We start from the raw sequence: 15659 nt of genomic DNA, 5'->3' as shown, positions 1-15659 counted from the left end.
TTTAAAGCATTTGTGTAAGCGATCGATTACCATTAAATAATTAAAAAGTGTCAATTATTACTACTTCTGTTTTTCTTAACATTTTAACCTACCGGTCAATTCTTAATACGTGGTCCAAGACTTCATTGAACAAAACCAGAGGCACATCCAATTCCTCCTCGTAAAATACTTTCAGTCTGGCTTTGACATAGTCTCGCAGCTCTTCCTGATCCACCGGCACGTAATCCTAAGAACAAGAATGAGAGGAGGAGTTGAGAACCGGAAATGCAATTCATTTTAAATCACTTTAAAACCTCCCCCCAAACCACTCTCGCAGCTCCATGTACACTCACTGCCTGTTTAATCCTGGAGTAACAAAACTCATACACATGCACTATTCAACACACATCATAATCACGACAGGCTGGCAGTGGCTACCTTGGACAGCCAGTTGCTGTACAGGATGGGTTTGTTCAATGCTTTTTCTTTGTCAATGTTGGGGAAATGCTTCAAAGCCACCATATCAATGTTCTCATCTGTCCAGCGCCTTTCCTCATCCTCTACTAGCCTAAAATAAAAAATAATAAAAGGCTTATTACAGGAAAAAAAATAAACACACACACACAGACACACACAGACATTAAATGATTTGTATTTCTATTTGTATGAATTTGTTCCTCAATGCTGCACCCACCTGTCTTGGAACAGTCGCAGTGCTTCATGAGCCCAGATTCTTATCAGTCCTTCTACAGCCAGCGTCTCCAGGGGCCTCAGCGCTTCAAAGATGCCTCTTACCCACCGGGTCATTTCTCGAGGGGAATAGATGTAGTGAGGCTGGATGTCTTGGGTGAAGCGTTCCTGTATAAAAACATTATTGAAGTACAAATTTCACAAAACACCTGTGATCTTCTGCTCGCTCGTCACAGACGATGCCAAAATTCTGTTTCTGTTCCTTACAGAACAGTACAGTATTTTCAAGTTGCGCATTTAGACACCTGTATGTTCAGACGTTTCAAGAGTAGCCCGATCAAGACAGAAATCACCCCGGAGGCTGCTAGCCAAGGCATTAAAATTTAACAAAGTAAGCTTACTACTAGAACTAATGGCATGTATTATCAACACCTGTATTAGTGTTGTTTGACCTCACCTGTGACATGGTGTAGAACTCCACCATGGCAGCAGTGAGGGGCTCTGCGTATGTACGGAGTGATGGGATGAGCCGGAGCATGGCGCGGTTAAACGTGCCGTAGATCTGGGTGAGCGAAGCCGGGCCTGGATAATCCACATAAACCACTGGCACGTGTCGCAGGAATCTGAAAACGTACAGAAGAAAAACAAACGCAGTCATTCTGCATTCCGAAACACAGAAAACAGAACGGAGTGGAAGTCATTATTAGTCAGTTCTGTGTCTTGCTTTACCGGTGAGTGAGGGGTTTCCTTCCAGGGTCTGTAGGAGGGTTGCAAGCACCCACAAACTGGATTCTTTCCAGTTTAACCCAGGTCTGATCCGAGGTGCGGTAGAAACCACCGTGTTCCACCATCTGCAGGTGCAAAATGAAAACTGCATCAGGAAGTACCCAAGCACGCTTTCACCAACTCATTTGCAGACACGGATGACAGCCACAAAAAATACGTACAGTCTGTTTTATTAAGGACTGTGTAATTGAAACATGCGTGATTGCGTGGCAGGCCTCCCCCCCCTGCCCCCAGCTCCTCTCCCCTTCCCTACCTGTCTGATGAAAGAGATGACTCTCTGGGTTCCATACTTGTCCATGTCAGGCAAATTGATTTCATCGCAGAAGAGCACCAGCCACTTGCCGAGCTGCACCGGGGCCAGCACCACTCCATTGGGAGTGCGCCGGTACTCACAGTAATGGTCAAACGTCTTCAGAAGCAGCTCTGGAGTGGTGGCACTGGAGAAGTTCAGACCTACCACCTGGAGCAGTGGAGAACGATTAGACACAATGACACAGAATTTAAAAAAAGATATCACACCAATTTAGTCTCTCTGCAAGACAGGCTTTTTACTAGCTTCACTTCCACAGCTAAATGTTCCTTTCAGTGCAGTTTGGAACACATCTGCTAGTAAATGTTATTAACATACTAAGAGTACAACTACAATAAGCAGTACTTGGGAGTTATTCAAATATAAAAATAGCTTCTGCCCCCCACCCCCACCACCCCCAACCCCAACCCCACCCCCCACTATATATTCTACTATAAACAGATAATCTCATAGATCAGCATTTCATTTCTATCATTATAAACATATTTGTCAATCTTCATGTTTTAATAACTTTACAAATCTATGGACTGTGCGCGTCCAATAAATAACAAATATTGCTTCTGTTCAAATCTAGTAAAAACAAAAGTAATTTTTTTAAAAATAGCGTTTAAATCCAAAAACATATGTAAATGGTAAATAGCAAACTAGGTTAGCAAAAAAAAAAAAAAAAAAAAAAAAATTGCCTGGGAAAGTTTGTCTTTGAATGCTTCTAAACAGTAAACTTTGTTTTTTAAACCCAAGCACATGTTTGACCACGAACATCTTAGTGACTAGTGTTTTTTTTGTAACTTTACTAGATTGCAGCATTTAAATGTCAGGTTCATGTATTAAAGAAAGCAGTATCACTTATTTGCTAATTGACTAAAAAACGTAAATACCAGAGGCTCTCCTGGCAGCCATTTCTGTGTTTCTTTGTAACCAACAGATCAGCTTTTTTCACAGCTAGCCAATCAGAAGCGACAGGGGTAGAACGTAAACACTTTTTAAAATGTTTGTGTGGAGGTGCTAGACTTCCACAATTCAGGTTTCAGAAACTTGCATGGCTCTCTAGAAATATACCGGAGTGTTTTTCTAGCAACAGAACGAACACAGGAAAAATAAATAAATAAAAACAATTTGTCCAATGGGCAAAGTACAAAACGGCAAAACTGAGACACCAGTATGAAACAGACCATGATCTCAAATTCACAAAGCTTAATAAGAAACCATGCAACATAAATATTGCTATGATTTTGCGCCCCAGATTACAATGGCATGCACGCTCTGTATTATATAATTGTTATTTAAATGAATCTTACCTCCATATCTGGCAACGCCCTGAGGGCGCAGAACAGGGTCATGGTTTTGCCAGAACCTGGAGGGCCACACAGCACCAAAGGCTTGTGCTCAGCTAACCAGGTGTACAGGAGGGCCTCGTGGCGGACTGTATCCAGCGTGGGCACCACGACATCGGGGGCGGCCACTTTGTGGGTCTCCACTTCGATCTGGGGGACCTTGGCCTGCCAGGACTGCCATTCCCCTGTGATTGAAACCTGAGGAGCGGGACGTTGTTATTTGGAGGAGAATTTGCAGAGGACACAACATGGGCACCTACATAGCAAATCATGTTACAGAAATAGAAAGAAACACTACCTCATAATCAATGATAGGAACATTTGGCGCAGTGGGCAGCGGGATGGTAGTGATGCGTCTGATGTATTCTCCGAGTTCTGCTCTCATTTTCAATCTGCTGTCCCCAGAGAATGACCACAAAATAGCATACACCAGGTACCGCTGTAAAAACACAAATCAAGGGTCATTAGAGCGTTTCCTCTTCATGTTGGGATATAGAGGCAGCTGGGTGCAAACCCGGCGACCGCGCACAAAGCCAGCGAGAGTTCTAACCACTATGCAAAAAGAGTGCGTGACACCCCACGGAGCAGACACGCACAGCCGTTACTCTGAGAATCAAGCCCCTTCCTGCAGTGCGCACCTGTATGTAGCGCTCCAGCTGGTCGATCTGCATTGGGAAGTCGTGGTGCATGTTGTTGAACTGGGCGACGTTGCGACACGCCTGGTGGCACATGGAGAAGAGGGAGCCCAGGCAGCGCAGCCGCGTGAAGTCCATGATGTGCTCCATCTTGGAGGCATGCTCCAGCGCTTTGATCACCAAGCCTGTCGTCGTGAAATAGGGCTGCATGATCGCTGCAGCGTCTCTTTGGATCTTTCATTGGAGACAAAACGACAATATATAGATTTTATTATGTATTACATAGCGAGTTCGATTCTCAAAACTAAGACTGAGAATTGATTTGTAAATGAAAATCATTTACAAATAAAGTTCATTTCAAATTAAATGCAAATAGATATACAAAACATGCTTTAGGGTTTCTTTAAATGGCCAAATAAAGAAGTACAGTTTTTGCTCCCTCAACTCTTATTCATTTTAAATACAAACCAATTTTTACAGATTATGATTAACGTAGCTTTCAGAATCAGATGTTCTTTCTTAAATCAGGTTATGTTCTTTAGGAATTGTTTGAGAATCAAGTCCATAATATTTTACCTGGTCAAACACTCTGGTGAGCAGCAAAATCTTTGAAAATGAATGAATGGAGTGGAAGGAATGTGTTTACCTGCAGCATTGGAGAAGCAGCCTCTTCACCCTCCTCCTCGGTGCCTTTCCTCATGCGCTGGGCCTCGTCCTCCCCCTCGTCCAGAGGGATGTTGCGCAGCCGAGCCAGGAAGTGGTTAGAGATCATGTCTGTGCTCAGGACGTCTTCACTGAACCACACCATGCCACAGCGAGACACCGTGGCCAGCGTGGCGTACTTCAGATCCTGCACTTCAAACATGATGCGCACCTAAACAGCACACCACAAAAAAGGGTTAAACTGAAAATGAAGAAAAAAAGGACAAGCTGCCTCTAGCTGTATTCTAGTGTGTTGCATTGCATCATCTCATCAGGTGTTGTGTGCAGTGAATTATTTATGTATCATGTGCTATTTATTAAAACTATATTTGTATCATTTTAAATGTACAGAATACAGGAAGGGGAGAAAGTCGTACATTGGGCGGCAGACTGAGGCGTTCTCCGTTGGGCAAGGTGAGCAGCTTGTTATCATCCAGCACGGAGTTCAAGTTCTCAACCCATTCAGGATCCACGTCTCCGTCGAAGATGATCCACTGACGCTTCTGCAGCTCTCCCCTCACGTTATCAATAATCCTGGAGGGTTACAAATAACAAGGTATTACACAGGAACATTCTCGCCAACCCACCTGCAGCCAAATCCGTTCTATTTATTTATGTTTTTTACACCAAGATATAACCTTTCGATGAAATACAAACAGCACTCTGTTCATGACACGCACTTGGAGTTAATTACTGCAGAATGCAAACAATGAATTAAAGTGCTTGCTAGTAAATAATTTTTCCTAAAGAAAATGGACTAGGTTCCTAAGGTCAGCAGAAGAGATTAAATGAAATCCAGCAAGTCCTGAAAGTTGCTTACTTTCTGAGCACATGTGTGAACAGCCCATCGGTCCATTCTCTGGTGTTGGGATCCAGGGTTCCATACAGGTGGTCCTTGCTGATGGCTTTGGGGTCGATGATGTGGGCCACGCCCTCCACTCCCTCAAGCCTCTCCAGTGCTTTCAGCAGGACCCTCCAGGCCATGGTCTTTCCACTGCCAGACGGGCCAACCATCATCAGCCCATGGTTGATTTGAGTGATCTGGTACAGCTGAAGAACCTAGGAAAAATGAATATACTATATATAAAAGTGTGTCATTTTTACAGTTCTCTTCCTTCATCAGGCAGCCCTTTATACCGAGGAAACCAGTTATAAAGCCGCACGCTATACAAGAGACTGATGAATCGCGGCTCAGGGGGTCACTAAGAGGGGTCTGGCCGTCGACTTTTTTTTTTTTTTTTTTTTTTTTAAACTTCATTCATTTTAACCACAATTATAAAATAAAATAAACGTTGACATTTACCTCCTCTATGCAGAGACAAAGCAGTGGCTATGCTAACCTACCTTTTCCACCCACATGCCGCCAACGTCTTCCCCTCCTCCGTAGGTGAGGTACATCTCGGCGCACACCTTCTTCAGCTCCTCCCGCAGGGCACTCATCTCCCCGCGGTGGTACGGCACCCCCGGGAACACGTCCGAGAGCAGGCTGAACAGCAGCGGGATGTCCTCCGCCACCAGCTTGGGCACCATGGTCTCACACACGCTCTGGATCAGGATCTGTGCAGGGCAGACAGCAGCGCCGGGTTAGACCCAGAAAAGGGAGTTCTCGTGAGCAAAGCCAGCATAACCCCAAGGGGCATGGCAGAGGGAATGGTTTGTGAACCACGAAGCAATGCGGAAACGTGACAGCGATGTGTATCATCGATGTGTCCAGAGGGTTAAACAACATGGCAGTGAAAATGTTCATATATACTGGGCACTGCCTATAATGGAAATGAGGGAATTACAGAAGCACTTCATCACATTTATTGCCTTCAGAAGCAGAGACAAGAAACCAGCACCACTAGTTACTAGTCTCCTGTGCCAAGTTACAATCAAGTAACTCTGTATTTATTTACATAATTCTCACACGCAGAGGTTTTCATGCAGGTAGGTATACAAAGGACATAAATGACTCATTTTGAGGTGTTGAAATAATTGTGCGCACTGTTGTATGTGTGCGTATATATATATATATATATATATATATATATTTCACCTCTTGCTCTGGCAGATTTTCTGCGATGTCTCCCTCATCCACCACCTCTCCACGCTCCTCTGTCTCCCTCTTGATCTTCTGGATCCGCTCTCTCTTCACGTTGCCGGCGCTCACCAGCACGCTCTTCAGGGCTCGCAGGCCGAAGTCGTAGTGACTCTGGGAGGACAGCTGCTCGTCACACAGCCTGCAGAGAAACACAAGGGTTTCAATTCAAGGGAGCCGACGATTACAAGATCAAAACAAAAGAAAGGCAAGGTTATCACTTCCACTCTTTAGCCTGTGCCCTCTCAATAGCCAATGTGATACCTGAAACATCTGTCTAAAGATGTGTGTGCGTTATCCTGAAAAAATTTATTCAAATTGATTTTCACACAGAAAAAAACACTTTACGTCAAAAATAAAACACACAACAGGGTCCAATAAGTGTTTACATATTGCAGCGATCTGTCATTTCGTATGTTTATCTGCAAATAAAATAATAAAATCTGTTTGAATCTTAATTCACAATCCAATATGCAAGCGGACTCCTGGCTGCAGGACCTACTTGAAGAAGGGCACAATCTTCTTGGCGAGGATCTCTGCAGTGCGGAAGCCCTGGGAGTACAGCATGACCTGGGCAATCAGCTGCCGGTCCGGCTTGGTCATGGCCAAGCTGCGGAAGAGCTTCTTCAGGTTATCGGGCAGGTTGGACCTGCCTGCGTAGCCGGGGTTCATGGTGATGAAGATGGCCATGTCCGACCGCACCTTCACCTGTTTGTTTAGGAGCTCGCAGGTAATCGTTTTGGTGCCTGCAATATTAAATGAAACACACACCTGTATTTAACAATGCCTGTACTCTCAGCTTAAACAGAGATTTAAAACCCAACACCTCATCTCTCAAACTCTTATCCAATAAGACTCAGGTACTAGCTGTTGGAAATGTATGATACAACTCGGTATCTAGGTTGACGTCTATCTGAGCATTTTCCTAAATCCTTCTAAAGGGAAAGTCATACAGAAAACAGCAGCTATGACCGCAGTCTTAAGTTTTCTTTTAATTGAAAATGTGAGGGACAGGATGCAAAGACGACAGTTGGAAGGTAGGACGGCTTACTCCTGTCAGGGCCGGTGTTGCAGTGTTCACGCAGAGCCACCTGAATGAACTGGACCTGCTGGGACACAGCAGACAGCATGCGCTCCTCCAGCCGGTTAAACTCGTCAAAGCAGCCCCAGGCTCCCACCTGGCACAGACCCACGAAGATGCGACCCATAGCCTGCAGGCAAGAACAAAAAACAAAGCGCTAAATTCACTCAAGAGCATGCTGTAGCAACGCTATCCAGAATCACAAGCAAGGCTACCGATCTACGGTTATTAGATTCAAAGTGTAATAATTCCTGTTGTTTACCGTGTAAATTGCCATACGCATTTTCAATGAAACGTTTCACTATTTGCTATTGCCATGTTTATATTTCGTAGTTATTCCTGATTTTACATTCATTTTCAACAGTTTTCAATTTCAGTGGTTTGCAAAGCATCAAAATGTCAAATTAACTTTGTGAATAAATGGGGGGAAAAAAATTCCCCAGGAATCCAGCCAATCGGACAAATCCGGTTGAGGAAACGTACCTGGAAGTCAAAGGTCTCGTCACAGTTAAAGACCAGAACAAAGCGACCAAGCTGGTGACCAAGAGCCTTGACAGACTCAGTTTTTCCAGTGCCAGCAGGACCTAGGCAAGAAAGAGGGGCATCGACAAACACTCCAACATACTGTATACAGCAGTAATACACAGCATGAGATAATAGTGCAGTATTCGGAAGCTGCAGCTGATATTTGTGTCCCTTCCTTATTTATAACAAGAATGAAAGTGCTGGTGGGGTTTCAGCACAGAAGAGGAGACACTTTTCACTTTGTGCTTGAGCATGTGAGGATCTCTCCACTCACCGAACGGGGATCCTCCCAGTCTGGCCTCCAGGGCCTGGGTCATCGTCAGGTAGCAGCGGTCAGTGAGGGGCGTCTGGACCAGCTTGTCCTGCACTCCCAGGTACTCGAAGCCATAGTTAAATTTAGCATTGGCCATCTGGATGGAGAGCTGCTGCAGGACGTCCGTCTGCTTGGGGTCGAAGTAGAAGCGCATCTGGCTGAGCCACTCGAAGGACTTGGGGTTGTCAATCTTGTTTTTGATCAGGGTCCTGGTCACGTCCCTCTGGTGCACCAACTCTGTGATCTGGGAAACACAGGGACGGTGACAAGACAATTTAGATGCACATTCATTTACTTATTTAATAAACAAAATATCACATTTGGACTTTACACACCAGGTATCTGTCAAACCCTAAGGAAGCATGTTAACAAACCAGTAGGGGTTTAACGATACACCGAGGCCACGACACAATACATATTACTACATGTGTCACCATACAGCTGATGGTCTTCTTGGTATGAAACGTATAAGAAGACCAGATTTAAAAAAATATGACTGACTATTCTGGTAAGAATTTCTTTTAAATAAATAAGGATGTGGAGACTATGTATCAACACCAAGCAAATCATCATTCAAGAAGGATTTAGTGGTATTACAAGTAGCGATGCCTTTGGTTGCTATACAAGTGATACACACTCCGTTACAATACAAGTAATCGCATGTAAAGAAAGCACCACGATTCATTGTTACACAGGGCTAGAAAAAGACTTCCACTGCACAGCAGTTTGATTCATTCCTGGTTTTACTGCAAGTTTAAGAAGACACCTGTGCTTGTTACCTATACACTCTGTGGCTAATGAAGCTCATAGTAAAATCTGGAATGGGTAATCACCAGGAGTCCGGTTTCCATCCCTGTTAGTACTAACCAGGTGCTCCAGTTTCCTCCTGCGGATGGGCGGCTGCTCCATGAGCACAGTGTCTGCCAGCACGTTCAGAGTGGCCTGCACGTTGCACAGGACAGCCTGCACGGGAGCCTCGTCCCCATCGCCGGCACTGGCGGTGACGTTCAGGGCATTCTCTACATTCTCAGACCAAGCAATCTGAGCCGACAGGACCACAATCTGAGCCTGAAATACAGAGATAAAGACATGGAATAAGAAGACTATACAATTCACATTTCTATAGCGTCTTTCATCACAAGGATCCCATAGGGACACACACACACACACACACACACACACACACACACACACACACACACACACACACACACACACACACACACACACACACACACACACACACACACACTGTAGAGGTTTGAGTGCGTACCTGATATCTGTCGATCCAGTCGATGTAGGCTGCGAGGTCGATGGCGGTCCCTTTGTTGAAAACTCCCACCTCTGTGACGGACTCGGCCAGGAGTTTGGCGAGAGTCACCCTCATCTCCTTCTCCACCAGAGTCAGCCACTCATTGATCTTCGGGTGCTCTGTGATTGATACAGGAGTCTTGTATAGGATCTGAAGAGGGGAAAAACACACACACAAAACTGCTTAAAGCCTTTAACAAAACTGTAAATGTAGCGGAATGCCTCTAATTCTAACTAATTAGAGTCTTGCACCAGTGCATTACAGGTCAGACCTGCACACTTGTGCTAATAGAAGCCTTTTTGATGGTTCTCCACAGATAGCTTCACTAGGGGACAATAATGGCTGAGCTTCCAGGTACTAAATAGCTATAAAACTGTTTCACTAGTTGTGTGGATTCAAGCAGTGCAGGTTAGTGGCGGACACATGGAAGGTTTCTCATCTTCCTCCAGGGCCCTTACCTCTTCCCCTTCCCGGGAGGAGATCCCCAGCACTACAGTGCTGTCCTCGTTCAGGATGATGCTGGACACGCCTGCAAACATCTTCTTGAAGTGTTTCTGCAGTTTGGCCACGTTCTTGCTGTTACCAATGATCTCCAGCAAGTCTTCATCACCAACAAAGTAGAACCTACAACATTTACCAGAACAATTACACAGGTCAGAAAAGCAGCTGCCAAAAACATGTAACCTACAGACAAAAGGATGGACCTCCAATATATACACACACACACACACACGTCACCAAGACTGCATTGTATTAAATTAAATATTTTACTACAAATTAAATGAAGCAATCTATTCTCTGTTCTGTGAAACTGCAGGATTTTATATAACTATGTAAAAGGAAAAAAATATATATATAATTTGATTTCAAACAGGACATCTGCTCCACAAATCAATCAGCACACCTTTATACAGAGGGCAACAACATATTTAAATAATGAAGGTAATCCATGGAGTGATTTGAGATGCACCATTACCCCAGGCAAATCTTACAGGAGAGATCAATATAAAATCTCATATACAGTGCTCCCTCATAATCTGCTATCGAGATGGCCCAACAGTGAATTAACCGTATCTGCGAAAGAACGAGGGAGCGCTGGATCCCAAAGGGCTTGGCCTCCGTACCGTGGGAAGGACGATCGCTCCCTCTCCAGATACTCTCCCAGTGCCTTCTGGATCTTTCCCAGTAGATCCGCCAGTCTCTCCAAGGATCGCTGCACACCCTGAATATTCAGGACATCCATCACGAGGGGAGACTTGGACACTTTCTTCATGAGCGCCAGGAACTCTGTGCTGATGCTGTGAAACGACAATAAAAGAAATGAGAACGTGAAGCACAGACGTATTACTCACCCCACCCCCTGAGCTGCAGGAGAATCAAATCAAATTGCTTGTGTGCCCCCTTCATTAGTAAAGTACTAAATGCTACCAAACCTTGCAGCCCACACATTTTACTCTATGTATTCTCTTCAGGTTCACCTCTGGAATCTCTGCGTTTCCACTGGAAGCAGGTGTTTGATGTCCGCGCTGCCGGTGAAAATGCCCTCCAGGTAAACCCAGCGTCGCTGCACGTCGATCCAGACATCGAAGAGAGCCATGATACGATTCAGCTTGTCTTCCCAGCTCAGAGCATCCTCCTCAAACACCTGGAAGAGGGAAGATTCATCTAAACACCACTCTAAAAACAAGAACCAACCATCTTGCAAGAAAAAAAAAAAGCAGCCTCTATTCGAACTACCAATTAAAAAGATCTACAAAATTAGTCTTTTGAAAATTAGCAGTTTAAAAAAGATAAAATTTGCCAGCATGTAACTTGCACACAAAAGGGATGGGGGATGGACAAACACACACATGTACCTTGGCAATGCCTAATTAAGGAGGACGCACCTTGTAGTAAGGAGACAGCTTCATGGCAGAAACACTGTTGATGTGCTCCCGGACCCTGTTGAAAAGGTCGTCCCATCCTCGGATCAGCCGGCACTTGTTCTGGTAGTTTATCAGGTCAAGCTCATAGCTGTTCCAGACTTCCCGAATCTGTTGATGCACGAAAACACTTAGTCAGAAGTACAGTGTGCGCTTACCATCGTTAGCTGAGCGGAACGGGAAAAAGGATAATAAATAAAAAAAATAAAATCAGCTGGTAGGCTTTCTCTAAAGACATACACACTACATGCAAATAGAATTTTCCCAAAATAGAGCACACATACTTCAATAAGAATACTTTAAAATCTCATACTTTTCATAAAGTTTTTTTTTTTGCTCCCAACACAATTTTTTAATCCAAATGCAATAGGGCTGATCTTCAAAACTACTTTGTGAAGTTTTTAAATGGGAGAAAAAACACCTGTTAAAGTTAAATAAATAAATAAAATAAATCAAGCTAGCTGTTATTTTTTTTTTCTCCTCTTCTAGTAACTTGAAAGGTTGCTGCAATGTCCTCTGGGAGTGAAAGGCTCTGCTGTGTATCTCTTGTTTCTGGCTATGCAAGGCTGCAGAGGGAAGGGTAAGGACCTGTTTCAGGAACTCCTCCAGAGCCATTTCTCCCTGGGCCACCAGAAGCACGTCCTTGACGATGGCCTCATTCCTCTGCAGGTCCACATCCCAGATCTGTCCCAGAGTGAGCTCGGACAGCACCCAGTTCACATGCAGTCTCTTCATCAGCTGCTTCCAGTGGCGGTCCTTCAGAGCCTCCGATTTCAGCTCGATCACCAGCATGTTTATCTGCCAATGAGACGTCGCCATTAAACACTAGCACGGCTTTTTAACATTAAAACTTCAAAAAGTGTATTGTATGTATTATTAAAAGAATAGGATTATAGTAGTACAGCTGGTTTCACTTACCCGGATTAGTACTAATCTTGGATTACCTTACCCAACAGAATTAGGTAGCTCAAGATAAATGCTAATCTAGGTCTGTGAAACCAGCCAGTAATGTGCAAATGAGAAACAAAATAAATAAATAAATAAATAAATAATAATTTCCTAGACAGTCCTATAAGTATAACCAAGTAATTTAAGCATATTTTAAAAGACATATGCAGACCTCCTCATTAGATACACAGGCAATAGTCTCCGAGAGAAGACCTGGCCTCTTAGTGTTCTAGGGTCTTGATCTACGTTTCCAAGACAGCACACAGACTCACCTTCATGTAGCCCTTCAGCAGCCTCTGCACATATTCATAAGAGGCATACTGACGCAGTCGAGCAGGGAAGTTCTTGATCTGGTTCAGCAGCCCATCCAAGTTCTGGCGGAGCTAAGGATTCAAGGAGAAACCTTTGGCATTAGCAACAGATCAATGTATTGGTTTCATTAGCCTGGGCAGTTTTGTGCACATCACACTTTACATTTTGTCTATGCAGCAAACTGCTTGTCCCAATTGTGATGGAGCTTAAGTGTATGAGATTGTGGGGATACACAAGGTTCCTGTAAGTCTATACATGTGTCCCTCTGTTACTGACACACCTGTTTGAACAGCAACTCTCAAACTAAGATTACTCTTACCTTGCGGGGCTGCACAGAAACCCAGGACTGTTCTTTCATCTGGTCCATCTGCTCCCACACCTTGGAAAGCTCAGACCAAACTCCTTTTAGGTCTTGCAGCTCCTCCAAAGCAACCTAGGGATTTAAAAAAAGAAAAAAATGATGCCCATTTCATCCCGGATGGTAAATGGAGAGTTTTATTTTGACGGTGCTTCAGGTCCACACCTGCACTCGTTCCTCACTGCCACTCAACAGCCCAGTGTCCGTCAGTTCCAGGGCTTCCTTTGCTTTGGCACACTTCTCACGGTCGTCCTTCAGTCTGCCGAACTTGCCCTCGTAGATGGTAAGGGCTTGAAGGGCCTCTTCTGGGCGAAGGCTTCCCTGCAGACAGGGATACAAAACTGCCATCAGGGTGGAAACAACAAAATTAAAACTGCACAACCCAAGACCATTCCGCTGCAGACACTCCCAGAAGTCATTTTAAAAAGGCAACACTTTAGAGTAAAACTGAATGCAAACGCCACTACATACTGCAACAGGCTTGGTCTTCTCCCAGTCTGTTAAGAGATCAGTGGTACGGCTTTCCACAGCCCGGTCCTCCTGCACGATTTTCATCTGGAGGTTAGCCACCTGCTCCTGGATGGCCGTGTCCTTCCTGCGCATGATGTCACTGAAGGCGCCCCATTCGCCGTCGATATTATCAATGTACAGCCAGGAAGGTGGGAACTGGAACCGCTGCTTCTCAAGCAGACGCTGCCCATTGCGGTACAGCTACAAACAAAGAGCGATTGCAAGAAAAGAAGGAATTCAACTGACCCATCACGACAAAACACATGCGCAAGTAAAGTCTACCTAGTTGGTCGATTTCAGTGCAAGTCAAGAATTATTATTCTGGTACCTCAATTTTAAATAAAGACTAATGTTGCAGCCGCCCAAGTTTAAATCAAATTTAAAAAAAATGTGTTATATTCTTATTTTTCCAACAGGCAGATTAAAGCTGTTTATGATGCATGGGACTCTGCCTTACATCCACTTGCTTCTCGAAGTTCTTGATCTTGCGTTTCAGGGACTGTACGAATGTGATGAAGGTCACAGCGTCCGAGGTGCTCGCAGTGTCCACAGAGTGCTGCTCCAGCTCCACCCGGGACTGTGGAAACAAGCAAACCGCAAGGTCAACACAGGCTCGCTGCGGACACTCCCATTTCAACGACTTCATGACACAGTTAGACCTCTATCAGCCTTACCTTGGAGATCTGAGAGTGGAAATCCTGCATGTTCTGCCCAAGCATCTGTCCAAATTTACTGAGAACCTCTTTGTGCCAAGAATCATACTTCAGGTTCACCTTGGACTGGACCTTTATTTTAAAAGAGAGAAAAAAAAGAAATGTTAAAAAGTTCATTTACGCTTGTTTGAGTCCTAACCCTACATGCAAGTACAATATAATACAGAACCAACAAGACAACAGCAGTCAAAGTAACAGTTTACACCAATTACTGCATCAGTAAACGTTTACACTTTTATAATTCAACAAAAGCAAAGTCTTAACACAGCTGAACAGAAACACAAGGCAGAGAGACGAGGCAAGCTATACCCCAGTCCTGCACAATTATCTTCTGCTTTTTTCAATTACCTTGCCATAATCAATGATGACAGGCCCAAACTCCTTCCTGGTTTCGGCATTATCGAAGGTTCCTCTGGCTTTCCTGATCTGGACCAGCAGTGCCTGCCACTTGTTCAAATCCTCTCCCAGTTTGTTGTAAATGTTTTCAGCCTGCATGTCCCACAGACACTGGTATTGCAGCCAAACCTGGAAAAATTAGGGAGGGGAAGAGAACAATGAACCTATTTATTACCAATCAAATAAGATTGTACAAAGAGAACTAATGGTTAATGATGCACTGCAGCTAGTGTGGCGAGGGCACAAGAAGATACATCTTCAGTTGCATTCAGTGATTAAATTAACAGTAGAGTTGGAAAGTTGATACCTTGACATACTGCTCCACCTCACGGACGTTCTCCTTGACAGCTGAATATGCCTCTTCCAGTGCTGCTGGCCCGTCTGGCATCCTGGTCAGTGCGTTCCGATAGAACTTCTCCTCCTCGGACAGCTCATAGTGTACGCCAACCTGACAGAGCAGCACAGGTTTCAAACACTACTGCTAACCCCAATACCCAACCTGACAGAGCAGCACAGGTTTCAAACACTACTGCTAACCCCAATACCCAACCTGACAGAGCAGCACAGGTTTCAAACACTACTGCTAACCCCAATACACAACCTGACAGAGCAGCACAGGTTTCAAACTCCACTCCTAACCCCATTACACTGTGGCACTGCGCACAGCTTGCTCAATGTGGTACTGCCGTGCAACTAATAAGAACAGCAACATTTATTATTACTGCAAAAAAGGATCCAAATGCATTCATCATT

The 15659-nt window shown here is 44.4% G+C and overlaps 1 protein-coding gene across 2 annotated transcripts in view; it reads right to left on the bottom strand.

The window, feature by feature from the left end:
• The window catches only part of LOC131698704 (cytoplasmic dynein 1 heavy chain 1), a 41182-nt gene that overhangs the window by 17536 nt on the left and 7987 nt on the right, over positions 1-15659 (bottom strand). For both annotated transcript variants that reach the window (XM_058992117.1, XM_058992116.1), the window contains exons 12-44: positions 15214-15354; positions 14859-15035; positions 14472-14582; positions 14255-14374; positions 13759-13998; positions 13453-13608; positions 13249-13362; positions 12890-13000; positions 12258-12467; positions 11634-11780; positions 11226-11392; positions 10872-11045; positions 10206-10371; positions 9709-9897; positions 9303-9503; positions 8397-8679; positions 8081-8181; positions 7568-7727; positions 7019-7262; positions 6475-6658; positions 5781-5993; positions 5257-5495; positions 4814-4970; positions 4381-4608; positions 3738-3968; positions 3398-3538; positions 3064-3297; positions 1709-1915; positions 1399-1520; positions 1127-1292; positions 674-837; positions 418-547; positions 93-226 (exon numbers count right to left, since the gene is read on the bottom strand). In XM_058992117.1, coding sequence (XP_058848100.1) covers positions 93-226; positions 418-547; positions 674-837; positions 1127-1292; positions 1399-1520; positions 1709-1915; positions 3064-3297; positions 3398-3538; positions 3738-3968; positions 4381-4608; positions 4814-4970; positions 5257-5495; positions 5781-5993; positions 6475-6658; positions 7019-7262; positions 7568-7727; positions 8081-8181; positions 8397-8679; positions 9303-9503; positions 9709-9897; positions 10206-10371; positions 10872-11045; positions 11226-11392; positions 11634-11780; positions 12258-12467; positions 12890-13000; positions 13249-13362; positions 13453-13608; positions 13759-13998; positions 14255-14374; positions 14472-14582; positions 14859-15035; positions 15214-15354 — 5762 coding nt within the window. The remainder of the gene's footprint in view (positions 1-92; positions 227-417; positions 548-673; positions 838-1126; positions 1293-1398; positions 1521-1708; positions 1916-3063; positions 3298-3397; positions 3539-3737; positions 3969-4380; positions 4609-4813; positions 4971-5256; positions 5496-5780; positions 5994-6474; positions 6659-7018; positions 7263-7567; positions 7728-8080; positions 8182-8396; positions 8680-9302; positions 9504-9708; positions 9898-10205; positions 10372-10871; positions 11046-11225; positions 11393-11633; positions 11781-12257; positions 12468-12889; positions 13001-13248; positions 13363-13452; positions 13609-13758; positions 13999-14254; positions 14375-14471; positions 14583-14858; positions 15036-15213; positions 15355-15659) is intronic.

This window comes from Acipenser ruthenus, chromosome 18 (genome assembly GCF_902713425.1).
Source record: "Acipenser ruthenus chromosome 18, fAciRut3.2 maternal haplotype, whole genome shotgun sequence".
Lineage (NCBI taxonomy): Eukaryota > Metazoa > Chordata > Actinopteri > Acipenseriformes > Acipenseridae > Acipenser > Acipenser ruthenus.
The sequence above is the reverse complement of the archived record's forward strand: the minus strand, read 5'-3'. Positions and strand labels throughout refer to the sequence as shown.